Source organism: Dermatophagoides farinae, chromosome 2, assembly GCF_024713945.1.
Source record: "Dermatophagoides farinae isolate YC_2012a chromosome 2, ASM2471394v1, whole genome shotgun sequence".
In the NCBI taxonomy this organism is placed as follows: Eukaryota; Metazoa; Arthropoda; class Arachnida; order Sarcoptiformes; family Pyroglyphidae; genus Dermatophagoides; species Dermatophagoides farinae.
Window position 1 is genome coordinate 1896968 of NC_134678.1, and position 23408 is coordinate 1920375.

At 29.3% G+C, this 23408-nt stretch overlaps 2 protein-coding genes across 4 annotated transcripts; both read left to right on the forward strand.

The window, feature by feature from the left end:
* Positions 1 to 2276: 2276 nt before the first annotated feature.
* On the forward strand, positions 2277 to 18983 carry LOC124491681 (uncharacterized). Of its 3 annotated transcripts, XM_075728656.1 has the most exons (8): positions 2277 to 3161; positions 3418 to 3554; positions 4222 to 4328; positions 4476 to 5118; positions 13486 to 14582; positions 14650 to 14994; positions 15069 to 15837; positions 15894 to 18983. In XM_075728656.1, exons 5-8 carry the CDS (start codon positions 14188 to 14190, stop codon positions 16938 to 16940), a joined length of 2556 nt encoding a protein of 851 aa, XP_075584771.1. In that variant the 5' UTR covers positions 2277 to 3161; positions 3418 to 3554; positions 4222 to 4328; positions 4476 to 5118; positions 13486 to 14187; the 3' UTR covers positions 16941 to 18983. The 3 variants fall into 3 exon arrangements, with proteins under 3 accessions (XP_075584771.1, XP_075584772.1, XP_075584773.1); XM_075728657.1 differs by lacking the exons at positions 2277 to 3161; positions 3418 to 3554; positions 4222 to 4328; positions 4476 to 5118 and adding an exon at positions 8357 to 9594; XM_075728658.1 differs by lacking the exons at positions 2277 to 3161; positions 3418 to 3554; positions 4222 to 4328; positions 4476 to 5118 and adding an exon at positions 12699 to 13390.
* On the forward strand, positions 18975 to 21460 carry LOC124491691 (uncharacterized). The gene has a single exon (XM_047054379.2). The coding sequence runs from the start codon at positions 19039 to 19041 to the stop codon at positions 21439 to 21441; it is 2403 nt and encodes an 800-aa protein (XP_046910335.2). The 5' UTR covers positions 18975 to 19038; the 3' UTR covers positions 21442 to 21460.
* The last annotated feature ends 1948 nt before the right edge of the window (positions 21461 to 23408 follow it).

A 23408-nucleotide genomic window follows, 5' to 3' on the forward strand; every position in this document is an offset into this window, starting at 1 on the left:
AAATAGAAAATAAAAAATTAAAAACATTGAACATTCGAGAATTATGATTGGTGATATAATTTATATATATATGTTAACTGCACTGTCTATATATTTGTTTATTATTCAATCTATCCACAGTATATTTGTCAAAAATTGTAAAAAAAAAATTTTCACAAATAGTAGAATCGATTTATTTATTTTGGATTCAAAAAATTTCAATTCAATACTCGCCAGATGGATCCACGAATTTCCAACACACACACACACACAAACCACACACAGACAAACAAGGTGTATCATGTATTCAATTCATATAATGAAACAACCGACATATAGAGAATTTTCTTTTCTTTTTTTTTACATTGTGTGCGTTAGATTTTTCTCAATAAAAAAAAAATTTCTTGTATCTTTTGATTATGATTTTTTTTCTGGTGTGTTGTATATTGTATATTCTCTCCATTTGTTCTATATGATGGTGATGTTGTTGTTGTTGTCGGTTCTTGTATTTAGATTTGTGTGCCATATTTACGTCACATCATGACGTTATCTTGACCGCGAATTTATATATAGATAGAAAAGATGGATAAATACTCCATGTATATATATACATGAATTAAATGAATGATATAGTGTTACGTTTATTTTTATTTATTTTTCTTTTTTTCTTTTTTTTTGTTGGTTTATGATGGCGATTGGCATTATACAAGATTTTTTTCTTCTTGCCTTTTTTGTTGGCGGTTGGTTAGTTAGTTGGTTGATTGGTCGATGGTGGTGGCTCATGTCATATTCAGAATTTTTGTTTTTTTTTCATTGTTTTCGCGCGCTTGATAAAGAATAGAATATTCTGTATATCCATATGTAAAAGATATTCGTTCATTCTTCATTTTAATTCTGATTCATTCACAGAATGTAGAATACAAATCTGAATGTGTATGTGAATACGTGAGTGTGGGGCAGAAAAATTTTTGCAGGTTAAACCATTTTCTTACGTAAAGAACAAGAAAAAAAAGTATATCATTCATGAAAACAGCAACTATCCACGGAATTTTTTTTTCGATATGCCTTGAATTTTTTTTTCTGTTTTGTTTCGTGGTTAATAAAGAAAACAAATCCAAAAAAAAAAATGCAACAAGAATAATCATCGTCATCATCATCACCATCATATTGTGTCCATAATAATGATGATGATGATGATGTTCATTGAAAATATCATTTCGTGATTTACTACGTTATTGTATTGTGATACGTCTGTATTGTTAATAATAATAGCTAATGTTAATGGACAAAAAAAAACAAAGAAAAACAAAATCAAAATAAACTGTTTGTTTGAATAAACTTGACATTCAACATTCATCATGTAGAATTTGGTGATATTTCAAAATGTTGATATTTTACAATGTGATTTAATCAAATATAAAAAGACAAAAATAAAAAGATTTGATGAAGAAAAATAAACTTGTCATTAAATAATGATATTGTTAAAAGAAAGTAAGAGAGAGAGAGACGGAGACAGAAATCAAATCCAAGATTGGGCGTTAAATCTATAGAATAAAGAAAAAGGGGAATGAAACAAAACAAAAACAAAAACAAAAACAAAAATCTTGACATGTAATGATGAAATTGAAAACACCAAACATACACACACTTTTGTTTTGAACTCAGAGTATATAAAAATCGGTCCAAATGAAAAAAAATATGATTCTTAATTGGTAACGTGTGTGAAGAAAAGAATTTTGAGACTTTAAAATTCTATGTGAAATAATTTCTCTTATCTCAATATACCTCAATTACAATGTGTTTGTGTGTATAAATCAAAATTCTTTACAACCTTAACATACACATAATAATAATAATAATAATCAAAGCAACTATATTGATCAAAAAATATTTTGACTATGACAGCCATAATAAAGAAAATGGAAAACAAAACAAAGATAAGATAACTCAATTCAATTCAATGATTGATGCCTAACAATATATTAGAAGGTTTCATTTACAGTGCTAAAAAGGTGAGCAATAATTTGATTTCGTTGATGTTGATGTTGTTGTTATCCTTCACAACCAAATTTAAAAAAAAAAGTGAAAACACACAAATATCTGAAGTTTGTAAGTGAAATGCTGAAATCATAATTCCTAAATAACAAGAATTTTAATATAATCTTTCTAATAATATTGCAATAACAACAAATACGAGAAAATGAAAAGAATTTTTTTTTCATTTTTCATAATATTTTCGCACACAAAAAAAAATGAAAAATCAAACTAGCGGACGCACTATAGTTGTAATAATGATGATGATTTCAGTTGCTATAGAACCAAAGGAAAAAAAAGCGATATATCGCTTGTTGCGTCTGTTATCATTGCTGTAAAAATCTACTGAGTTTTTTTTTTTTTTTTTTGATACCGCCATTCATTTTATCGAGGACGCGATGTTGTTTTTGTTGTTGTTGTTGTTGTTGTTGATGATGATAATGATGATGATGATGTTGATGATTGTCGAAAACTGAGAGAAAACAATTGAAATTTATATAGGGAATAGAAAGAGAGAGAGAGAGAGAAAGAAAAAAAAAGTTGATGAACAACCATTGATGATGATGGTAGTGGTTCAACTACGAAGATGTCGATGGTGGTAACAACAACAACAACAACAACAGGATCGTCAAAAAATATCTTTAGCATTTTTTTTTTTAAAGAGCTGTATGCGTGTGTGTGTGTGTTTATTATGGACAACTTTTTTTTGTTTGTTGTTGCCTGCAGTTGTTGATGATGATATTTTTGTTTTTAGAATCAAACCAATTCAGAATTATTATTTGTTGCTCATCATTAGGTTTCTATGAATTGCTCGATGTTTCTTCGTTTGATTAGTTTTTATTGCGAATTTTTTTTCCTGTTCGTTCACTCTAATTCACTCTATTTTTTTTTTGAATGAAATTTTTTTTTTTTGATGAAAAAAAAATAATTCAAACAACGCCACGTATACACACACACACACACGCACACACAATAACATTGTGCTGCTCATCGAAAAGGAAGCGAAAAAAAAATTATCATCGTTTTTTTTTCATCCCGATACTCTCTGTGTAAGACGACGACGACGACGACGACGACAACTACGACGATAATATCCACGACAACAACATCAACATCAACGATTGATTATGACAATGATGATGATGATGGTAATGATGACAACAAAATACATTACATGCCACCAATTCTGATCTGAGCTTAGTTTATATATAAATATATTACATCTATCCCGTACAACCGTTTTTATAACACACACACTTTTACACAAAGACAATTCAAGTTCGAATTCGAATTTGATTTCGACCTTTTTTTTCCGTTTCGGAAATCATTTACAATTTACAATGAAAATTAATCTCTATATATATTTCTCTATTCTTCTCTTTTTTCTAAATTTCATATTTATAGCAATATATTAACCGGCATTTATAAGTGAATTTAATTTTCATTCAAATCAAATTATCAATTTGATCATCATCATCATCATCGATTTTGAATGAAATCCGAATGACTAATCATCACCGTCATCGATCATTGGTCACAAGGTATATAAATGCAAAAAAAAGACAGATTTATATGTTTCACAGAAAAATGTGTGCAAAAAAAAAATCCACCGCTCTATATATCCAAAGTGGTCAATTTATGATAATATCAGTGTTGAGTTATACGTTTGTTTTACCTTATTCAATTTTTATACATTGAAAAACTGAATGAAACAATGTTTCATTTTTCAAAATACAATTTCAATGAAAATAATTGATGAATTTTTTTTTTGTTCTTTAGTGTAGTTTGGCGTGTCTCAATCAAATCATTTCCTACTGTTTTGTTGTTGTTGTTGTTGTTGTAGCTGCTGCCAAAGTTTATTATAAAATGTGCATTCACATAAAAACAGGATAAGGATATAGATCTATGCATGCATGCCAGACAAACATTTATTTGAAATTGTTTTTTTTTATTTGTAAAATTTGTTTGTGAATGAATCTATATAATAATAAATTATTATTACACTAAAGATATCGGATGTTTGAATATGAAAAAAAAACAATTGTTAGTATCGGAAATTTTAGCTTTGGATAATTGAATTTTTTTGTTTTGTTTTACCATTTCAAAATCCATGTCGATCATGATCATATATTCCAGTTTTTTTTCTGTGAAGCAAAAATAAAAACATTCAACTAATTTCATCATTTAATTTTATCACACATTTTATAGTGTATTGAATCAATGGAGCCAAGAATGTGAAAAATATCGCATATACTCAATTTTTACTGTGTGTGTGTGTGTATCTGTGAACTGGACAGCAGCAGCAGCAGCAGCAGGTATGTATCTTGATTTATTTTTTTTCTTTTACATTCATATTTTGTTCCCTTTTTATTCTATGTGCTGCTATATATATCTTATGGACTCAATCGAATTCCATGTGAAATAATAAATCCAATAAATCTGATTCAACCACTAATATACAGACGATATATATATATATACGTGTTATATAAAATCATCAACTATCGAATCATCATCATCATTACACCTATAGTGTGATCAATGTCTGTACATTAATCGTCAAAATAATCAATTGATGAGAAACGAAAAAAAAAATTGAAATTAGAAATTTGAATCGAATATATGTCATCATCATCATCAAATTGCAACCATAATATTTGAATTGAAAAAAAAACTACAGTGGATTTTTTTCTTCTACTTCTTCATCGTCGTCGATGATCATTGATCGATAATCAATCAAGCTAAAAGAAGCTTGAAGAAAAAATACCGATACAAGGACAAATCCTCAGCATTTGATATGTTTTTTTTTCATCACTTTTTTCATATCTTTATATAATATTTTGTTATCATAAATTGTATATGAATGCATTTGTGACATTGTCAATCGAATAATCATCATCATCACCACTATCTATATCACATAATCATCATCATCATCATCATCGATTATTGCTACGAAAAGAAAAAAAAATTTGTTACTAAGATGATATATTGTCTTTCATTTGACTCATCATCAACATCAACAACAATAACAACAACAAAAATAACATAATTGAATTGTATTATTATTACCATTTTTAAAGAATTTGCACTCAGCAAAAAAAGGTAAGATATTTCCGTTTTTTATTTTTGTATTGTTTTTTTCACTCTCTCTCTCTCTTCGTTTATCTTATAATATCAATATATACTATTGAATGACCATGATTTTTATTCGACCATCATCATGATGATGATGGTGATGATGATGCTGACAATGTCGATCTCAACCAAATGAAAAAAAAACAATCTACAGAATTTGGTTTGTTCTAAAAATAGAACATCATCATCATGACGTCGCTGTTGATGATGATGCTGATGTTTTTTTTGGAACACTAAGATTCTATTTCTGAAATTGTGTGGCCTAAATTTTTTTTTCATTTTTTTTTTGATCATTTATTTATCCATCAATTTAATAATAATCATTATCATCATATAATGATATTTTGGATCGATAATTTTGAGTAAAAATATAAATGAAGAATTTTATTTGGGGGAAAAAAAACTGTCCAAACTATTATCAATTGGCGCCGAATTTTTTCTTTGTCTTCTGTTGTGCTTTGTTTAGATTCCTATGATATGATATGACGAGAGAGAAATCAGGTGTGCTATTTATAAAGACATGCGTCGAATAAGAATCCATGTGTGTGTGTGTGCGTAAGGAATATATAGCCATTTTCTATGGTTCAAAATATTCTGTTGAACTAATAGAATATATGTGAAAAACATGAATCGAAGAAAAAAAAACTGATTCTATTTATAGAAACACACACACACACACGCATTTCCAACTATAGTTATACTTTTTTGGATTTTTTTTTTTTTTTTTTGGTTTTGGTTCATCGTCGTCGTCATCATCATCGTTGCAACAACAACAACAACAGCATCCTATCAATTCAGTTTAGTTTGATGTTGTTTTTGTTGTTGTTGTTGTTGTTGTTGTCGTTTCATTCATTCAGAATTTAATTGCTTGATTCTTTCTTTTTTTTTTGCCTTCGTCCTTTGTGCTTTGCTTAATTTGCTTTTCTTTTCATTCTTTCTCACTCTCACTATATATGTGTTTGCTGTTTTTTTTTTCGTTGTTGATACGTTGGAATGACCTAGACTGAAGTACTATTTTAAGGCCAATATATATATATAACCACAAGAAAAAAACTGTTTTACACCGTGTGCAATATAGTAGATTTTTTTTCGTTGTTTTTTTTTTGTTTTTGTTTTTGTTGCTGTTGTATATATTTTTGGGTCTCTTTACTATTTTGAAATTCTTGTCTTGTATATGAATTTTGAAGTGATAGTGAATAGAGTAATGGGTGGCCACATTGTGTGTGTGTGTGAATAAACTACCCCGAAAGCCCAGAACTGTTTCGAACTTGTGACCTACTTTTTTTCATTCATATTTTCTATCTATCACATACACACACACGCATTGAATTTGTTTTTTTTCATTCATTTGAATTCAAGTGAACAAATATCCTTGGAATCATGTTGTCTTTATGCCATACATTCTCACACACTCACATGCATAAATTCTTTTTTGAATCTTTTCATTCTTGGATTCTGATCTGTGTATTGGAATTGTCTGTACATCTGATGACGTCTTTGATGACGCAAATTACGATTGACCTCTCTTTCTTTTTTTCATTCTTTATTATTCAATCTGCCTGTCTTGTGTTTGTATGCATGTTTCACCATTGATCGACAAAGAATTTTGTTTTATTCTTTCTTTGGTTTCTACCACAACCAATTGACTGATTTGAACAACAACAACAACAGTAGAAAAAAATTAAATTTTTTAAAACAAATAACATGTTTTTATGCCAATCATCAATTTGATCGATCAAATGAATGTTACAATAATTCAATTTATTATTCAAAATTAAAGAAAATTTAAAAATTCTATTGGAATTATAATAACGAAATTCCTACCTTTTTGGTCGGATAAAAATAGATAATCAATTTATTTTTTGTCATCATTCAATCATTAAATCAATTTGAACTTATCGATCATTGAATACATACATACAGAAACTTTTTTGTGTTTATTTTGGTTTTTTTTTGATTTTTTTTTTTGTTATTTAGTAAGTAAAGGGGCAAAATGTAATTGGTGATAATGATAATGGCCAACAGTGTGAAAGCTATTCATTCTATATGGATTGATGGGGAATGCGATGGTCATGAATGACACCGAATGACGTCAATAGGTTTCTTTGGTTCTCTTTTAGTTCATTTTTTTTTCTTTCATTTTAGCTCTAGTTTATTTCGAATGACGTCAATCAGTATATGGTACTCATTTCGTTTTTTTTTTCTTTTCGTTATTGATGATGATCATTGAAAATATTGTGTATGGTTGATGATGATGATGATGATGATCATTCTCACACGACAACAAATAAATTAGGTTCATTGTGTAAATGCAATACAATTTATAGAATCTAGAATTCTAGAATAATAACACCATCGACACAGTTTTTTTCTCTATCATTCGATTTTATGGTAGGTGCATGTATGTTACAGAATAGGCTGTGGGCCAATGTTATGGACAAAAAATAACATTACATATGGCGCCATTAAATTTATTTGAATTTTTTTTTGTTTTATTTTGGATCAAAAAAAACAGCACACATTCATATATATAGCAGATATATGAATGCTGCTGCTAGCAGAAATAGTGGAATTCTTTACAAGAAAAAAAGCAATGAAAGCATGAAAAGATTTTATGAATGAACGAAAAAAAAAATCCTTGCTATCTATACGTTTATTTGAATCACAAGTGTTTGTGTGTTTGTGCGCACACACGTTTGACAGGAATATATCATCATCGTTGTAATTTTTTTTTCTCTTTGTGCATTCGTTCAGAAAAATCTTAACCAACCTTTCCTCTATGTGTGTCTAAAGATATGAAAGAGAGCGAGAGAGAGAGACATACACACGGTTATTTTTTCAATGAAATAACCGAATGATTTTTTTCATTCTGAAAATATATTCAATGATGATGATGGTTACACATTCAAACATCTCTCTTGTGTGTGTGTGTGTATGTATGTGATGTGCTAGGATTGTGTGTCCATCATTTTTATTTTCTTTAATTTTCAATGCTACCACCACCATTAGTTATGACCGTTATCATTTTTAACCAGTTTTAAACTTCCAGTTTAGTGATGATCATGATGATGAGAGTATACGGATGAGGAATCTACGAGTTTAATAATAATAATAATAATAATAACGATGATGATGATGATGATGACGATTACATTCAAACATTTTATATTTATATATATAAACACATACCAAAACAAATGTGAATGGAATTGTGATCAACATTTGATCCTATATATACACACACAGTATATATAGTTAATGCAAGTATTTTGGAACATATCTTGTGCATGTTCCATGTAAACGTGTGTCTGTGTGTGTTTGTGTTTGAATTCGTGAATGGCTGTACAACAACAGACGCCAAAATATTTATATGACCACGAGAATTCAAACCTCGAACATCGAATAAAGAAATCATGATGAATACATACAAACACACACACATACATAAACCATGATGAATTTCTGATTGAAAAATATTTGAATGAATGAAATTATTTAATGCCTTTCATCAAAATTAATTTTTTTTTGTTCATCATCATTTACAACTAAAAAATTAATCAATGTTTATCTTTATTTTGTTCTGTAATATTTTTCCATCCATCTGAATCAATGATTCAACAACAAATATGAAAAATTTCATTTCCAATTCTATTTGACAATTTTTTTTTGTTATTTGATTTGTGTGTGTGTGTTTGGATTCTGGTAAAGAAAACTGTGTTCTTTTTTCTCTTTATTCAAAATTCTTGATCATCGATATTGATTTTAAACAATATACAAATTCAATGCGATCCAGACTGGGCTGAGAAAATAATTCTTGATATTATTGATTGAAACGAATATAAATTCAGCAATTAATCAGCAAGAAAATAAAAATTCTGATAATATTTGTTACATTTCACGTTTTTTTGCATTTTTTTCGAAGAATTTACACATCTCATCTTTATTACATCTCTAAATTTACAAGAGATATGAATGAATCTTGAAATTTTTTTTTCTGATTATTGAATCTCATGAAGATACTGATCACTGCCAAAAATTGATATTGTTTTGCAATAAAAAAAATGAAATAAAATTCATCGAAAATTAAAAAAAAACCGATCCGAACCATTTACTCGTCTACAAGTTTAATCAAGTTTTTACATTCGAAACATAAACGTGTGAGCTTTTTTTATTTAAATTTTCAAACTTTTCGCGCCATTCAATAATAGAAAGAATTTTTTTTTATTGATTCGAAAATTTTTTTTCACCAATCTACACTGCCGTCTATCGGTTATTGTTCACGATAGATTTTGAAGATCCAGATTCTATAAATTGTTTGTTTTTTATATTGATCTGTTTCGGTGTATGTCCAAAACAGTGTGTGTGTGTGTGTGTGTGTGATATTTCACAAAATAATTGGACATAAATTTCAATTGGTGTGTGTGTGTGTGTTTGAAGACAAAGGTATGGTAATTTTAATCATTTATTTTGCTCAAATTTTGAATGTTTTTTATCTAATAATAATCTGATTTAATCTAATCGGATTTGAATGAAAATATGATGACATTGTTCAAACAAACAAATTATTTTGCCGATATTTACGATTTTTGCTAATTTGTTTGTTTGAATAATAATTTGAATCGATCGATTTAATGTCTTTGTGTATTTATTTTATGTTGTTGTTGTTGTTGCTGCTGCTGTTGTTGTTGTTGTTTTAGTTATAGTTGTTTCTCACGATTGAAATAAATAGGAAAATAAAAATAAAAAAAAAGAGAAAAACAAAATTCTTCAAATATTTTGCTGCTAAAAAAAAGTCAATTTTTTTTCCTCTCGAAATAACAAGAAGATGCAATATCAAGATCATGATGATGATTTTGGTTATTTAGTAGAAGAAGAAAAATTTTTTTTTATCAGAGAAAAAATGTAGAAAACCAGGTAACACCTGAGAAATTGATGTCAAAAGTTCGTTTCTAATGAATATCATCTCTCTCTCTCTCTCTTTTTCTTTCCCTCACACGAACATAAACATACACCCACCCACACACACACTTACACACACACACTTCAACGAAAAAAAAACTAAGCAATCGAGTTCTGAAAACCTCTGAATTTTTATAACTGTGATGGCTAATATTATTATTTTTTGTTGAAAGTACGAAAGATTATGGTCTGGTATTTGTGCATGTTGTTTTGTCGGACATTTGACCGTCGGGTGAAAAGAAAAAAAAATAATATGAGATGAATGAGAAACGAAACGAAACGAAACGAAAAAAAATGTTCATCGTCCTCGATTTTGTCTTATTAGTCATCTTTGTTGTTGCTGTTTCGGTTGAATTTCTAATTCGAAGAAAAAAAAATATATTTCTTCATGATGATTGTTGATGTGATTGCATTAGGTTTTTTTTTATCCAATTTCTTCCCCACTGAATAATTTCCATAGTCTGTATCTAGTTTTTTGTTTCTCTCTCTCTCCTTCATTTTGCAATGCCAATCTAATGTCGTCATCGTTGTCGGGTTTTTTTTTCTTTTTGCTCAAATATTTTACCTTTAATTTATCTTTTTTTTTCTTCACGGGATTTTACGCGCCAAACTTTTTTTTTTCATTAATGCAAAAATTCCATTCATAATTGTCCGGTTAGATCATCATTTTTTTTTTAATTTTTCGATTGATAATAAATGCAAATGATGATGATGATGATGTTGAATTATGCGACATTGACTCAATGAAGAAAAAAAAATTTTTTTAATGAATGAATCAATGAGTAAGAGTTGAAGATCATCATTTTTATTTCTCTGTTTGTTAGTCTCTATCTCTGATTAATTCGTAACGATGATGGAAAATAATTTTTTTTTTTGGGTTTTTTTCTTCGTTTCCGGACAGGATTTTCATTTTTTTATGGTTAATTATGTTCATGTTTTGATACAATGTGAATGAGGAAAAAAAATAACGAAACAGTAGATGATTGATGATTAGGTTTGTGCCGTAGAATGATTGCCATTTTTTTTTTGATCATCATTTTTTCATCACAGTTATAAATTTCTTTGGAAGCCAGACAGTTAGAGAGACAAAATTCTTATTTTTTGCTACAATTTATCTTTTTTTTCCACATACATTTACATGCATAATTCCCAGAAAAAAAAATCATTGAGACTTTTAACCCTTTTATTTTTCTCTCGAACAATTCAAACACATGTTGAAAATATCCAAAATGGGAGCTGTTTTTTTAAAGAAAACTTGTGTACGATAGTAGTGTTGATCATAATCCCTGGTTTATTTTATCATTGATGCTGATCATTCATTCATTCATTCATTTCATTTTATTTTAGATCATAAATTCATTCGTAAAAAAATTGATCTAAATGATGATGATTGCCGATGGCTATGGTGATTACGGCATTCATATATTTAATGATTATGATTCAAGTGCCTTTTTGCAATGATATTTTTATTTGTTCATTCTTTCGTATCAACTTTGTATCAGTTTTTTTTTCTCAATCATCACCATTAATGTATACAGGATGATGACCATCATCATCCTGGCCAATAATCATAACGGTAGCTACTTTTGATTAGAAATAAAACCGATCAATTGTTTTTCATATGGATTTTTTTTTTATTTTCAACATTTGATTTCTTTGCACTTATGATGTAATGAACATGAAAAAAAAAATTTTGATTCAATTTTTTTTACTTCGTTCATGCCCCCAAACTATAATCAGCTTACGTGATCACTGATTTATTCAATACCCTATCAGTGTCTTCAAATGTCTGTATTATCTGTATGTTTTTTTTAGTGGCCATCCATTTGACTATTCAACAGGATGTTGAAAAAAAATTTGAATGAACGAAAGAAAAGAACGACAATTATGATTGGAATTTCCTGTGTGTGTGTATGAATGTATGACGTCGATGATGATGATCATGATGAAGATGATGACCGAAATGAATGTGATTAAAACAGTGAAAACATTATAGGTAATCTTTTTTTTGAAAAGAGAAAGATTTGAGGGTTATTTTTAAGACCGTTTCATTTATACATTCATTCATCTATCCATCCGTATTGTTGTTACGGATTTTGTTATACATCTCTACCTTTATTTCTATCTTTGCTGATTTTATTTTGTCGCTCCTTTGAACATAAACACACACACATAACAAACACACACATATCAATACATTCTTTACATTGTTTTAATGGCGTCTAGCGATAGGCTGCTCTCTACTTCTCGCTCCCTTTCTCTCTCTCTCTCCTTCGACTTGCTGAGTTTAGTTTTCGAGTCTGCATTTCGTTCGTCATCATCTCATGTTCATATGTTTAGCTCTGTGTTTTTTTTTTTTTTTTTTTTTGAAAATATCGGTGATGGAATATCATTTTCAATTATACTTTATGAATGGTGTATTGCCTGTTTTTTTTATATTCAAGGAAGAAAAAAAACGTTATTCATTGATAAAATACCTTTGAAATATTACTTTGAAACTTAATAGTGACGTTGTTTGTTGAACATGGTGGTGATAAAAAACAAAATCGAATAAACTTTTGATTAACTTATATATTCATTCACTTGATGATGAAAAAAAAATTATTTCATTCTCATACACATATAATATAAAGTGATGATAATTATTTTGGCCACACAGTTGTCGGACAAGTGAATAATCTGTAAACAAGAAAAAAAAATATTAACCCGGCAGTCAGCCAATCGTCTAGCCAAAAGTGACATTGCCCTTTTTTCTCTCACTCGTCTCACATGTTTTGTGATTCATTCACCTTTCATCTCTTATTTTTTTTTTTAGTTGAAAATCATGCAGAATTCAAAAAAAAAACAAAAATTCATATCGATAAAGTTTATAAATTTTAATTGAAAAATCTACACCATTCATCAATTATTCATGACAATTGATTTTGATCGAAAAAAAAATTATTATAATCATTTTTTTCCACTTTGATTTTGGATAAATTTATTACCTGGATAGTTTTTTTGTCGCATACACACACACGCACATCTTGTAATCATCATCATCATTAATAACATTATAAAATTTTTGAAATAATGATGAAATCATGATCATCATTAATGTGTGTTGGTGTTGTTGTTGCCCGAATCACTGAATTGATTTTTTTTCTCGTCTTTATCCTTTTCATATATTTTTTCATTATTATTGATTAATGTTGTCGTTAAAATCATCATCATCATCATCTTGTGATTATGACGATCGATCGATGGCCAATTTTTTTTTGCCGTTATTGTTTTGTGAAATGTTGTTTTCATTATTATTATTATTATAAATCATTTGATGATCATTTTTTAACAACTAAAAAAATTGATTTTTTTCTTTTCATTTTTAAATCACAGATTTCCGGTGTTTTTGTGTGTGTGTGTATATATGACACGCGTAAATCATTAACCTCTCTGATCATTGAAGAGAAGAATTTATACAGCCAACCAACGAAACGATGATTGTTTCATCATCAAAATTGATTGATTCATCATCATCCATTATTGTTATAGTAAACGTTTGTTGAAGAGAAAAAAAATTTTTGAAATCGTTATACATTATACATTATTATTATTATACACACATTCTCATATTATACTTGCTGTTATTCAATTTGAATCTTTTATTTTTCTATTCTATTATTATTAACATTTACACATATATTTATTCATACAAGCAAAATTAGGAGATATTTTTGAAAAAAAAACGAAAAAAACAAAACAAAATTCAAATTCAAGCTCGTGCTTATCATTTCATTTCATTATTATTATTGTGTATTCAATTGAGATTATATATATATTTATCATTGTTTGTTGGTTTGAATTTATTTTTATTTTTTTTTTGCTCGCTTCTTTTTGTTTTTAATTACAATTTGAGCTTCATATTTACATTCACCACCACAATTACTATACTATTATTATTTCATTATTATACACGAAAAATACTTTGATTACATTGATTTTTTTTCACTCTTCATTGATTGATTGATTGATATATACTGCCATTATTTAAAATATATAAAACAAAAGTGAAAACAAAAATATTCCAAATCCATCTAAATGAGATTGAAAATGGAAACTTCGGGTAATGGAAAGATGCCGAAGACTCCTGGAATAGCTTCTGGTACATCAACAACCACACAGCAACAGAATGGTTCAGCAGCAGCAGCAGCAGCTAGTACCGGTAGTGGTGGTCTTGTTGGTTCAACCATTGGCAATCGTACGGGAGGAACAGGCAGTATTGGTGGTGGTGGTGGTGGTGTTCATCATCAGAATGGTTCATCAGCCAAACATCGAACTTCGAAAATTTCAACAACCGGTATTGGTGGTCCTAGTGTAATGGGTGGTCCAGCAACACCATCTTCATCAACGTCATCATCATTGCCAACGCCTGGAGCTTCATCAACGGCTGCATCTTGGCCTCAATTTCGTTTTGCCACCACATTACCATTAAGGTAATAAATAATAAACGACAAGTTAATTTTTCAACATTAATCTTATAATTGATTTATTTTTATTTAGAATATTAGTGTTAAAGGATTTAGTTGGCGCAATCATTGGCCGTGGCGGTGGAACCATCAGACAAATCACACAAGAAACACATGCCCGTGTCGATGTTCATCGAAAGGAAAGTTCATCGGCAAACGAAAATATCATTATGATTTATGGTAATCCAGACAATTGTTCACAAGCATGTCGCCGCATATTGGAAGTCATGCAACAAGAGGCCAAATCATTGAATCGTCCTGATGAGATTCAATTAAAGATACTTGCTTCCAACAATCTTATTGGCCGTATAATTGGTAAAGGTGGTAACACAATTAGACGTATTATGCAACAGACTGACACTAAAATCACAATTAACAGGTATGTGATTCATTATTCTATTCAATTGTGCTAATCTATTTATTTATTTATTTTTTTTTTGAAAATGATTTTAGTGCCAATCTTGCTTCACAATATCAACTAGAGAGAATCATATCAATCTCGGGTCAGTTAGAAAGTATGTGTAAAGCCGAAGTGATGATTAGTCAAAAGTTACGCCAATGTTTTGAAAGTGATTGCATGCAATATCAACAATCTTTAATGTATCATCATCCAACTGGTTTTCATCATTCCTCGTTACCTCCTTCATCGTTATTAACACCTGGTCAATCAGCTACAACCGGACCACTGGGTATACCATATTCGTTGGGTCCAGGATCACATCCACAACAGCAGCCACAGCCAATGTCTTATCCACCATTAGGTGCATCGCCCACCTGTACGAATATACCACCATCTGCTTTGATTGGTCGATCATCTGCCGTTATGGGCAGTTCGTCAGTCACATCGCCAACAACCAGTGCCACTGGACCAGTTCCGGGTGGTTCTCAGCCACATCAGTTACCTTCTTCTTCAACGCAAGGGCCAGCAGCTACAACAGCATTTTACAATCCATATAATTTTGCACCTTTCATGTATTCACCTCACGGTCCACAAAGTAGTTTTGGTGCACCTACTGCTCCATTTATTGGCGCTGGATCTGGGACACAGAATGTTCCATCGCCATACATGAGTACTTATTTATATTCATCAATGCTGCCAAATTTGGATAATGTTAAAGAAACAGTCACGATATACATACCGAATTCTGTGGTTGGTGCCATTATTGGACGTGGTGGATCGACCATTCGTGAAATGATGAACAATTCTGGAGCCGTAATCAAGGTTTGATTTATTGATTCTAATACTACCAAATTAACTGTTATTTATTTCCAATACAGGTTGCTCAAATGAATGAAGAAGATACAAGTTCATCGACTGCTATTGAAAGCAGCAGTAGTGCTATTAGCAAGCCTTTAGAACGTCGTGTAACGATTTACGGAAATGCATTTTCACAGAATCAAGCACAATTTTTTGTATTTCAAAAAGTTTATACAGAATTATCCAATCAATTATCAATGACTGCCAGCCCTGCAACTATTTGTCCTTATGGTGATCCGGCCATTTTAAAAGTAGAAATAATGGTGCCCACGAATCAAGTTCGACGTATTATTGGAAAAGGTGGTTCCGTTATTACCGAATTACAGCGGACATCGGGCGCTACAATCAAATTATCAAAAGAAAGTAGAAGTGATTCAACAACGTCTTCAACATCATCATCATCACAGCCAACGATAACAACAACAGCGACGACGACAGTAAAATCATCAGTAACATCACCAGAAGAACCATCATCACCGAATGGTGGCGATGGAACGACAGTTACGGAAAAATTAAGCCAACAACATCAGCAACCGTTAACATCATCATCATCGACGACGACAATTAGTGAACAACAGCAAGATCAGACTTCGGTTTTTATAATTGGTGATTTTTATTCATCATTCAATGCTCAAAGACAGATTCGTTTTATTGTACATCGATCAATTACAGCTCCATCATCATCATCATCGTCAACAACAGCTACTGCTCCATCAACATTGTCTGTGCCTTCTTCCGCAACATCGACAACGACGAGTAGTCAGCCATTAACAACAACGACGACGACAACAACAACAACCGCAAGTAGTAGTGAGTTGACGACAAAATCATCTGTTGAATCTCAATCATCTAAACCAAGTGATGGAACATCAACGATAAAAGATCAACAATCGTCGTCAAGTGTTGATGATACTAAAACTAGTAGTACGACGACGGTGACAACTTCCGCAATAATATCATCAACTGCGAACAATAAAAACACTGCCTCTTTATCATCATCGAATATTGCTACTGATACGACGACGGCGACTGAGCCAATATCCGATTCCACAAAACCAGAATCTTGAAATTATTTTCTAATCAATTTCATACCTCAATCTATTCAATGACAATAGTAGGCCCCTTCAACAAAAAATGATCATAAGATATAATAATGCAACTTTAATTCGGAATTTATTCAATTGAAAATTTATTCAAAATCAAATTAGAAATAAAATCTGCTTTTTCATATTGCTCATAATACCTAAACACACCTACACACAAACACACACACACACAGAAATCCATATGAATTCGTCTGTCATGAATCCTTCATCATTTTATTGTTGCTCAAGATTAATCAGCAAAAAAAAAACTCGATAAATGCCAAACATCCAATAAAAAAAAAGATTCAATCAATTATTCATCTACATCTTCGCCCCCACACACAATCAATTCAATAATCCACTATAGTTTGAATTATCAATTATCAAGTGCTGGTTTTATAGATCAGATCAAAAAAAAAAAAAATTCAATGGGAAAAAAAGATAGAAATGAATGAAAAACAACAACAACAACAACAATCGACCAAGTGCAATTAAAAAACAAAACATATATAATTTCATTAAGTTTCCATATTCGAATATTTTTTTTTCTCTTCCTATTATTTTTTTTTCTTTTTCTTTTTGTTTATTTTTCTCGAGCTTTTTTTTAAAATGAACACATTTTAACATCAAAACAACGAATTGAATACGATATTGATGATGATGACGATGATGTAATTGAATATCGTTTCATTTTTATTTGTGATCTATACACACCTTTTTTCTGTTGTTCTTGTATCAAATTTTTTTTTCTCTTGTTTCTCTTTCAATTCAACATTCTTGTTCTCCATCTTTTTTTTTTGATCATTTTCAGTAAGAAAAAAAACACCGAATTCTTATATTCGAAGCCTGTGTTTTAAAAAAAAAAATAGTTCTAAAATGATGGTGATGATTAATATATACTGGTTAATTTTCTACACACACCCACCACAACATATGAAATGATATATATGTGTCCCAAATTATCACCATCAACATGAATAATTTATCAAATTTTTGGATTCATCAACAAAATTGATGATTCAATATTTTTTGGGGAAGAATATATATTCTATTTATTACTATTATATATCATTATATTGATTGTTACACACGTACACAAACATTAAATTGTTCAACATTATTCATATGCCTACCCATCATCATCATCATCATTTAATTTAATTTTGGAAGAGATTATACAACGATGATTCTCTCTCTCTCTTTGAATCTGTCTTTTCATTTTTTTTTCTAATTTGTATTTCATTATCATCATCATCATCATCATCATCGTTTTTTTTTCTTAATTGTTATACTTGTATACACCACTCACATTCACAATTCTTTATATACACATGATTCATTTGATTTTATTGAAAAATTCTATTCAAATTTACATCAATCAAATTCTATCCTTGTCAGAAATCCATCATTCATTCATGTAATGAATTGATCAATGTTTGATCAATCAATTATTATATGTGCCCATTTAATTTACACATATTCACAGTTTTATTTCCGGTTAAATCCGTTTATTAATCTGACAACAGCAATTTTTTTTTTCATACAGATCTAATGCAATAATATAATTTGTTTTCTATAGTTTCGTTCACATTTTGGATTCACAATAGATTTCTTTTTTTTCATTTTTCATTATTTCTCTTGATTAGAGATTACAATTATTTCTTCCATTGACTACATATATACACAATTTAATGCTAATTCAATGACAGAATGAACAGAATATTTTATTTGACTGGATTTTATTTTTCATTTTTTTTTTTTTTTTTTTTTTGATCAACGAATCATAATTCTGATATATATTTGCCGATTATCCCCGAATTTTCATTGTTTTCTTTTAAAATTTTTTTTTGTTTCTTTGACACACACACAGATTATTCTGCTTTGTTTTTTTCAATCACGATATAACGACATTATGATTATTATTGATAATATAATTACCGAACTTATGCAAAAAAAAAACAATAGTAATGAATATGAATAATAAAAAAGAATAATAAAATGGGCTTAAATTTTGTGTATAGAAAATTTGTTGATTTTTTGTAAAATTTATTTGATTAGACAGTTGAATCGGTTAAATAATATGGCTAGTGATCCCTCGAAACAACAACAACAACAACAACCAAAAGCATCATCCACCACTGATGATGATGTTGTTGCTAATGCAACAGAACCATCATTGACAATGAGTAAAAGTCTTACTAGTATTGGTTTTGCTACCTGTGATCGTGAAATTGAAGATGAACAAATTGCAAATAATAGTAATAATAATAATCATCATAATATTAATGTAAAATCAACAGAAAGTATTTTACCATCATCATCATTATCAACATCATCAAATTCCAACGAACAATCAATGACACCAATGATTTGTCATTGTGAAAATCATGATATACCTAAAGATATTTTATGCATCATTTTAATATGTCCACAACATCAGACAATTGCATTGCAACAGATTATTGATTATTATTATTTTCCATCCACACCATTAACACAGCCAAATCAATCGATTAGTGAAACAATTTCATCGCTATTTGATTTAATGATTTTTAAAAATAACAATAATATCGATACAAACAAACAAATGATGATTCATTCGGATCTTGTACACATGTATCGAATAAAAGTGCCAAAAATTCGTAGATTTATAACAAAATGGATATATTATTCACAATTAATTAATTCAAATAATACATGCATTTGTAATGTTAATGATGATGATACTATATCAAGTACCAGTAATGACGAAATAACCTGGTTACCAATTGCTAAATTGCCATCAATTTTCACTACTGTTTGGGGTGGTGAAATTATCCAATATTTCAATAATGATAAAAACTTTTGGACAATGAATTTTATTGAAGTTAATTATGAAGAAATTATCGAAGAAGAATTGCCTAAAATTGAACAATCATGGCAAAGCGATTGTGCTATCAATCTATCAATTGCGGCTGAATATTTGTACAATGAATTTTTCATTCAATGCCATCCTTCCAGTACGATGAGCCTGGCATCATTTCATTTATTTTGTGATAAACTTGATTGGTTCGTTGGTACCTGGTATAAAGAAAGTAGAATAAAAATTTTCAGACATTTGGATAGACAAAATCGTGGTTACCTTGAATATCGTGATCTTCTAAACGGTTTGGCAGAGTTCAATTTACGTAAAACTGATGAAAATCCTTTCAGTGATTTTCCATTTTTTGAAGAAATTTATAAAAAATTCAATTGTCGAAATATTGCTACAACTGTACAACAAAAATTAGTTGATAATACAATTTATTATGGCAGATGTGATTCTTGTTTATTCTACATTCTGGATACAGAATTTCCAAAATATAATATTTCATCGTTGCTTACTCATATTGGAAAATCTGGTGAAATCATAAAAGTATTGAAATTTAAACCGAATTTTGCTCAATCTGAATCGGTAATGACATTCATTGATGATATTCAAAATCGAAACATTTTCAATTTGGCCAATGAATTTATTAATCGTATTGGAAAAATTCAAACATGTAAAGATCAATTAGAATCTAATTTGGAATCAATAGAAAATTATTATTTTGAAAACAGATCAATAATGTTACATTATTTACGAATGATTCTGGAATTCGCAAAACGTTTATTCGAAAATGAATCACCAATTTTGGAATTACAATCACCGGCATATATTTTCGGTTATCTAAATGGATCCATAGAAGATTTATTTATGTTCAATCGAAACATTTTCAAAACATTTCCATTCATCGTTCCAAGTGTATTATTGTTCATGGGAAATTATTTGCAAAATCTTGATAATCTTGATTGTCTTATCTATTTATTATGCATGAAAATATTAATGCCTACAAAAGTATTTTTATTATCTGGCCACAATGAAATGAAATTGGCAAATTTACCCGAAGACGATGATATTATTAGAAATTTAATCAAACAAATCTATGGTCTTTTGCCAATCGCATGCATAATCGGCGATCAATTAATCGTAGCCAATTTTTCAATACCAACAATTTCAACATTTAAATTGAAAATAATGGCAACTTGGTCACGATCAATGATACCGTTTAATAATGTTGGTAAAATTTATTATAAATACGATTTAATCGAAAATAGTCGACATTGTTATCAACAATATACGATATTTGATCGAAAACATTCACCATTGTATGAAGATTTAATCGATGAATTGATGACAAAATCCACGATGATCGATAATGAAGAAAACAACAATAATGGCCAACAATCCATCGCTAGTCAACAAACACAGATGCTAAAATTCATTGCCCATAATCATTTATTCATATCTATTCATTCGAATTGGAAAACATATGGAAAAGAAACAAATGATAATGAAGGATTCGATTTTCCTACCGATAATACATACGATTTAACAACGATTCTTTCAACACGAAAATTAACAAATGATCCAACTTGTATATTTATTGATCAAAATATTCTACGTTTTATTTGTATGGAATAAACGAAAAATTAAATTATCATACCGATAGATGGTGATAGTGTTGAACAGTGTAATAGAATACAATTCGAAAAAAAACTTGTTTCTAAATAAACGCGCGAGCTCGAGATTTTTTTCGTTGTTGTTGATAATATTTAATTCGATCAAAAGTTCTCATTTTGTTTTCTGTTGTTGTTGTTGTTGTTGTTGTTGATACTGTTCTTGATGTGTCCGGCAAGATAATGATGAAAATTGAAATAAATGGCCTAGAATGTCCTCGAAAAAAAGTTATTGAAGATCAAATTGATATGTCCGCATTCACTCTCTTTTTTATATATATATTAGGATGTCCAATTTGTCCAACAACAACAGCAGCATTCCAGTCCTGATGGATCATGTCCTTGATTTTTTTGTTTGTTTGTTTTGTTTTGTTTATATGTTTGTATATGTGTATTTGCTAATATATCTCTTGTGATATTAAACATTTATCTATCTATCTATATCTGTTCACATTCTAACACAAGTTATTTTATAATGATTGAAAAATGTGGTTGAATTAAAAAAAAAAATAAAATAAAGAAGATTCATTTAAATATTTAAAAAAAATTCAGATTCAGATAAAAAAAATCAAGAAATGAAAGCAAAATTTCAAATAATTCAAAGACATTGAACATTAATTGTGTGTGTGTGCGTCTCTCTCTCTCTCTCTCTCTATCATTTTCATACACGTATTCAAATATTGAATGTCGATGACATTGAAAACAGATAGAGAGAGAGAGAGAGAGAGAGACACACACACAAAAATGAAAAAGAAAAACACCATTAGATATATTATTTTTTTCTGGACATCTATCTTCTATCAGTCTGGTCTATAATGTAATTTTTTCATATATTTTATCCTGTGGTGTGTCAAGTGTATAGAGAGCTTTGAATTTTGAAAGAAAAAAAAGTACCAAAAATTGTCTCTTAAAAATTCGATTTTTTTTTGTTGTTGTTCGTCTGATTATCTGACAAAAAAAAAATTTGACAAATGTGGCGGACACACATAGACAAAGAAAAAAAATAAATAAATAAACGCTTGATAATTGGAACATGACGTTTTTGTTCATGTTTTTTTTTGGAACAAATGGCCAATACGATATACATATGATGGTGGTGGCCAACATCCTTATAATTGTTTTGGATTGTTTTGTTTTATTTGAAATGAAAATACAATCCTATACAATAGTCGTCAATCATTCAACTGGTTCATGCAATTCAATAAAAAAAAAATTTTTTTTTCTCTTCTTTCTCAATATATAAGAAAATTGTGTAGATAACAAAGAAAATGGGGAAAAAAAATTTTGGAACAAAAAAAAAACTAACTAGCACACACACACACACACCTACACACACACTATTGATTTTAATTGATAATTCCTCAGGTTTGTCAATCTCTTTTTTTTTATCAGCGAAACAAACAAACAAACAAAAAAAAATGCATTCGTTCTAAAGTCATGTCAAAATGATTGGGTCAAAACTCTTAATTTTTTCTTTTCTTTTCTTTTCGCCCTTTTCACAGACATTATTGCCGATATAACATATCAATCGAAATGTTTACGATGATGAAATTGGCCTCATATTCTAAAGGATTCGAATTTTTTTTTCATTATCATCACTGAGAGTAAGTGAGAGAGAGAGAGAGTGATAAAGAGAGAGTGAAAATGATTTTTGTTTGTTTTTTTTCAAAAAAAAAAAAAAAATTTGAAAACAAACAAATTACGAATCCATCCTGATTACCTGAAAATATGATTATTTTTTTTTTTGCTTAAAACTAGATTTCAGACGAAAAAAAATTATCATCATCATCATCATCATCATATCTATGGATTTAGTTTTTTGTTTCTCTATACACTAAGATACTCTGTCCGTTGGGTTTGTTTCATCTTTTTTTTCCGTATATCTCTGTGCATCTGTGTGTGTGTGTGTGTGTGTGTGTGTGCACTTTGGAC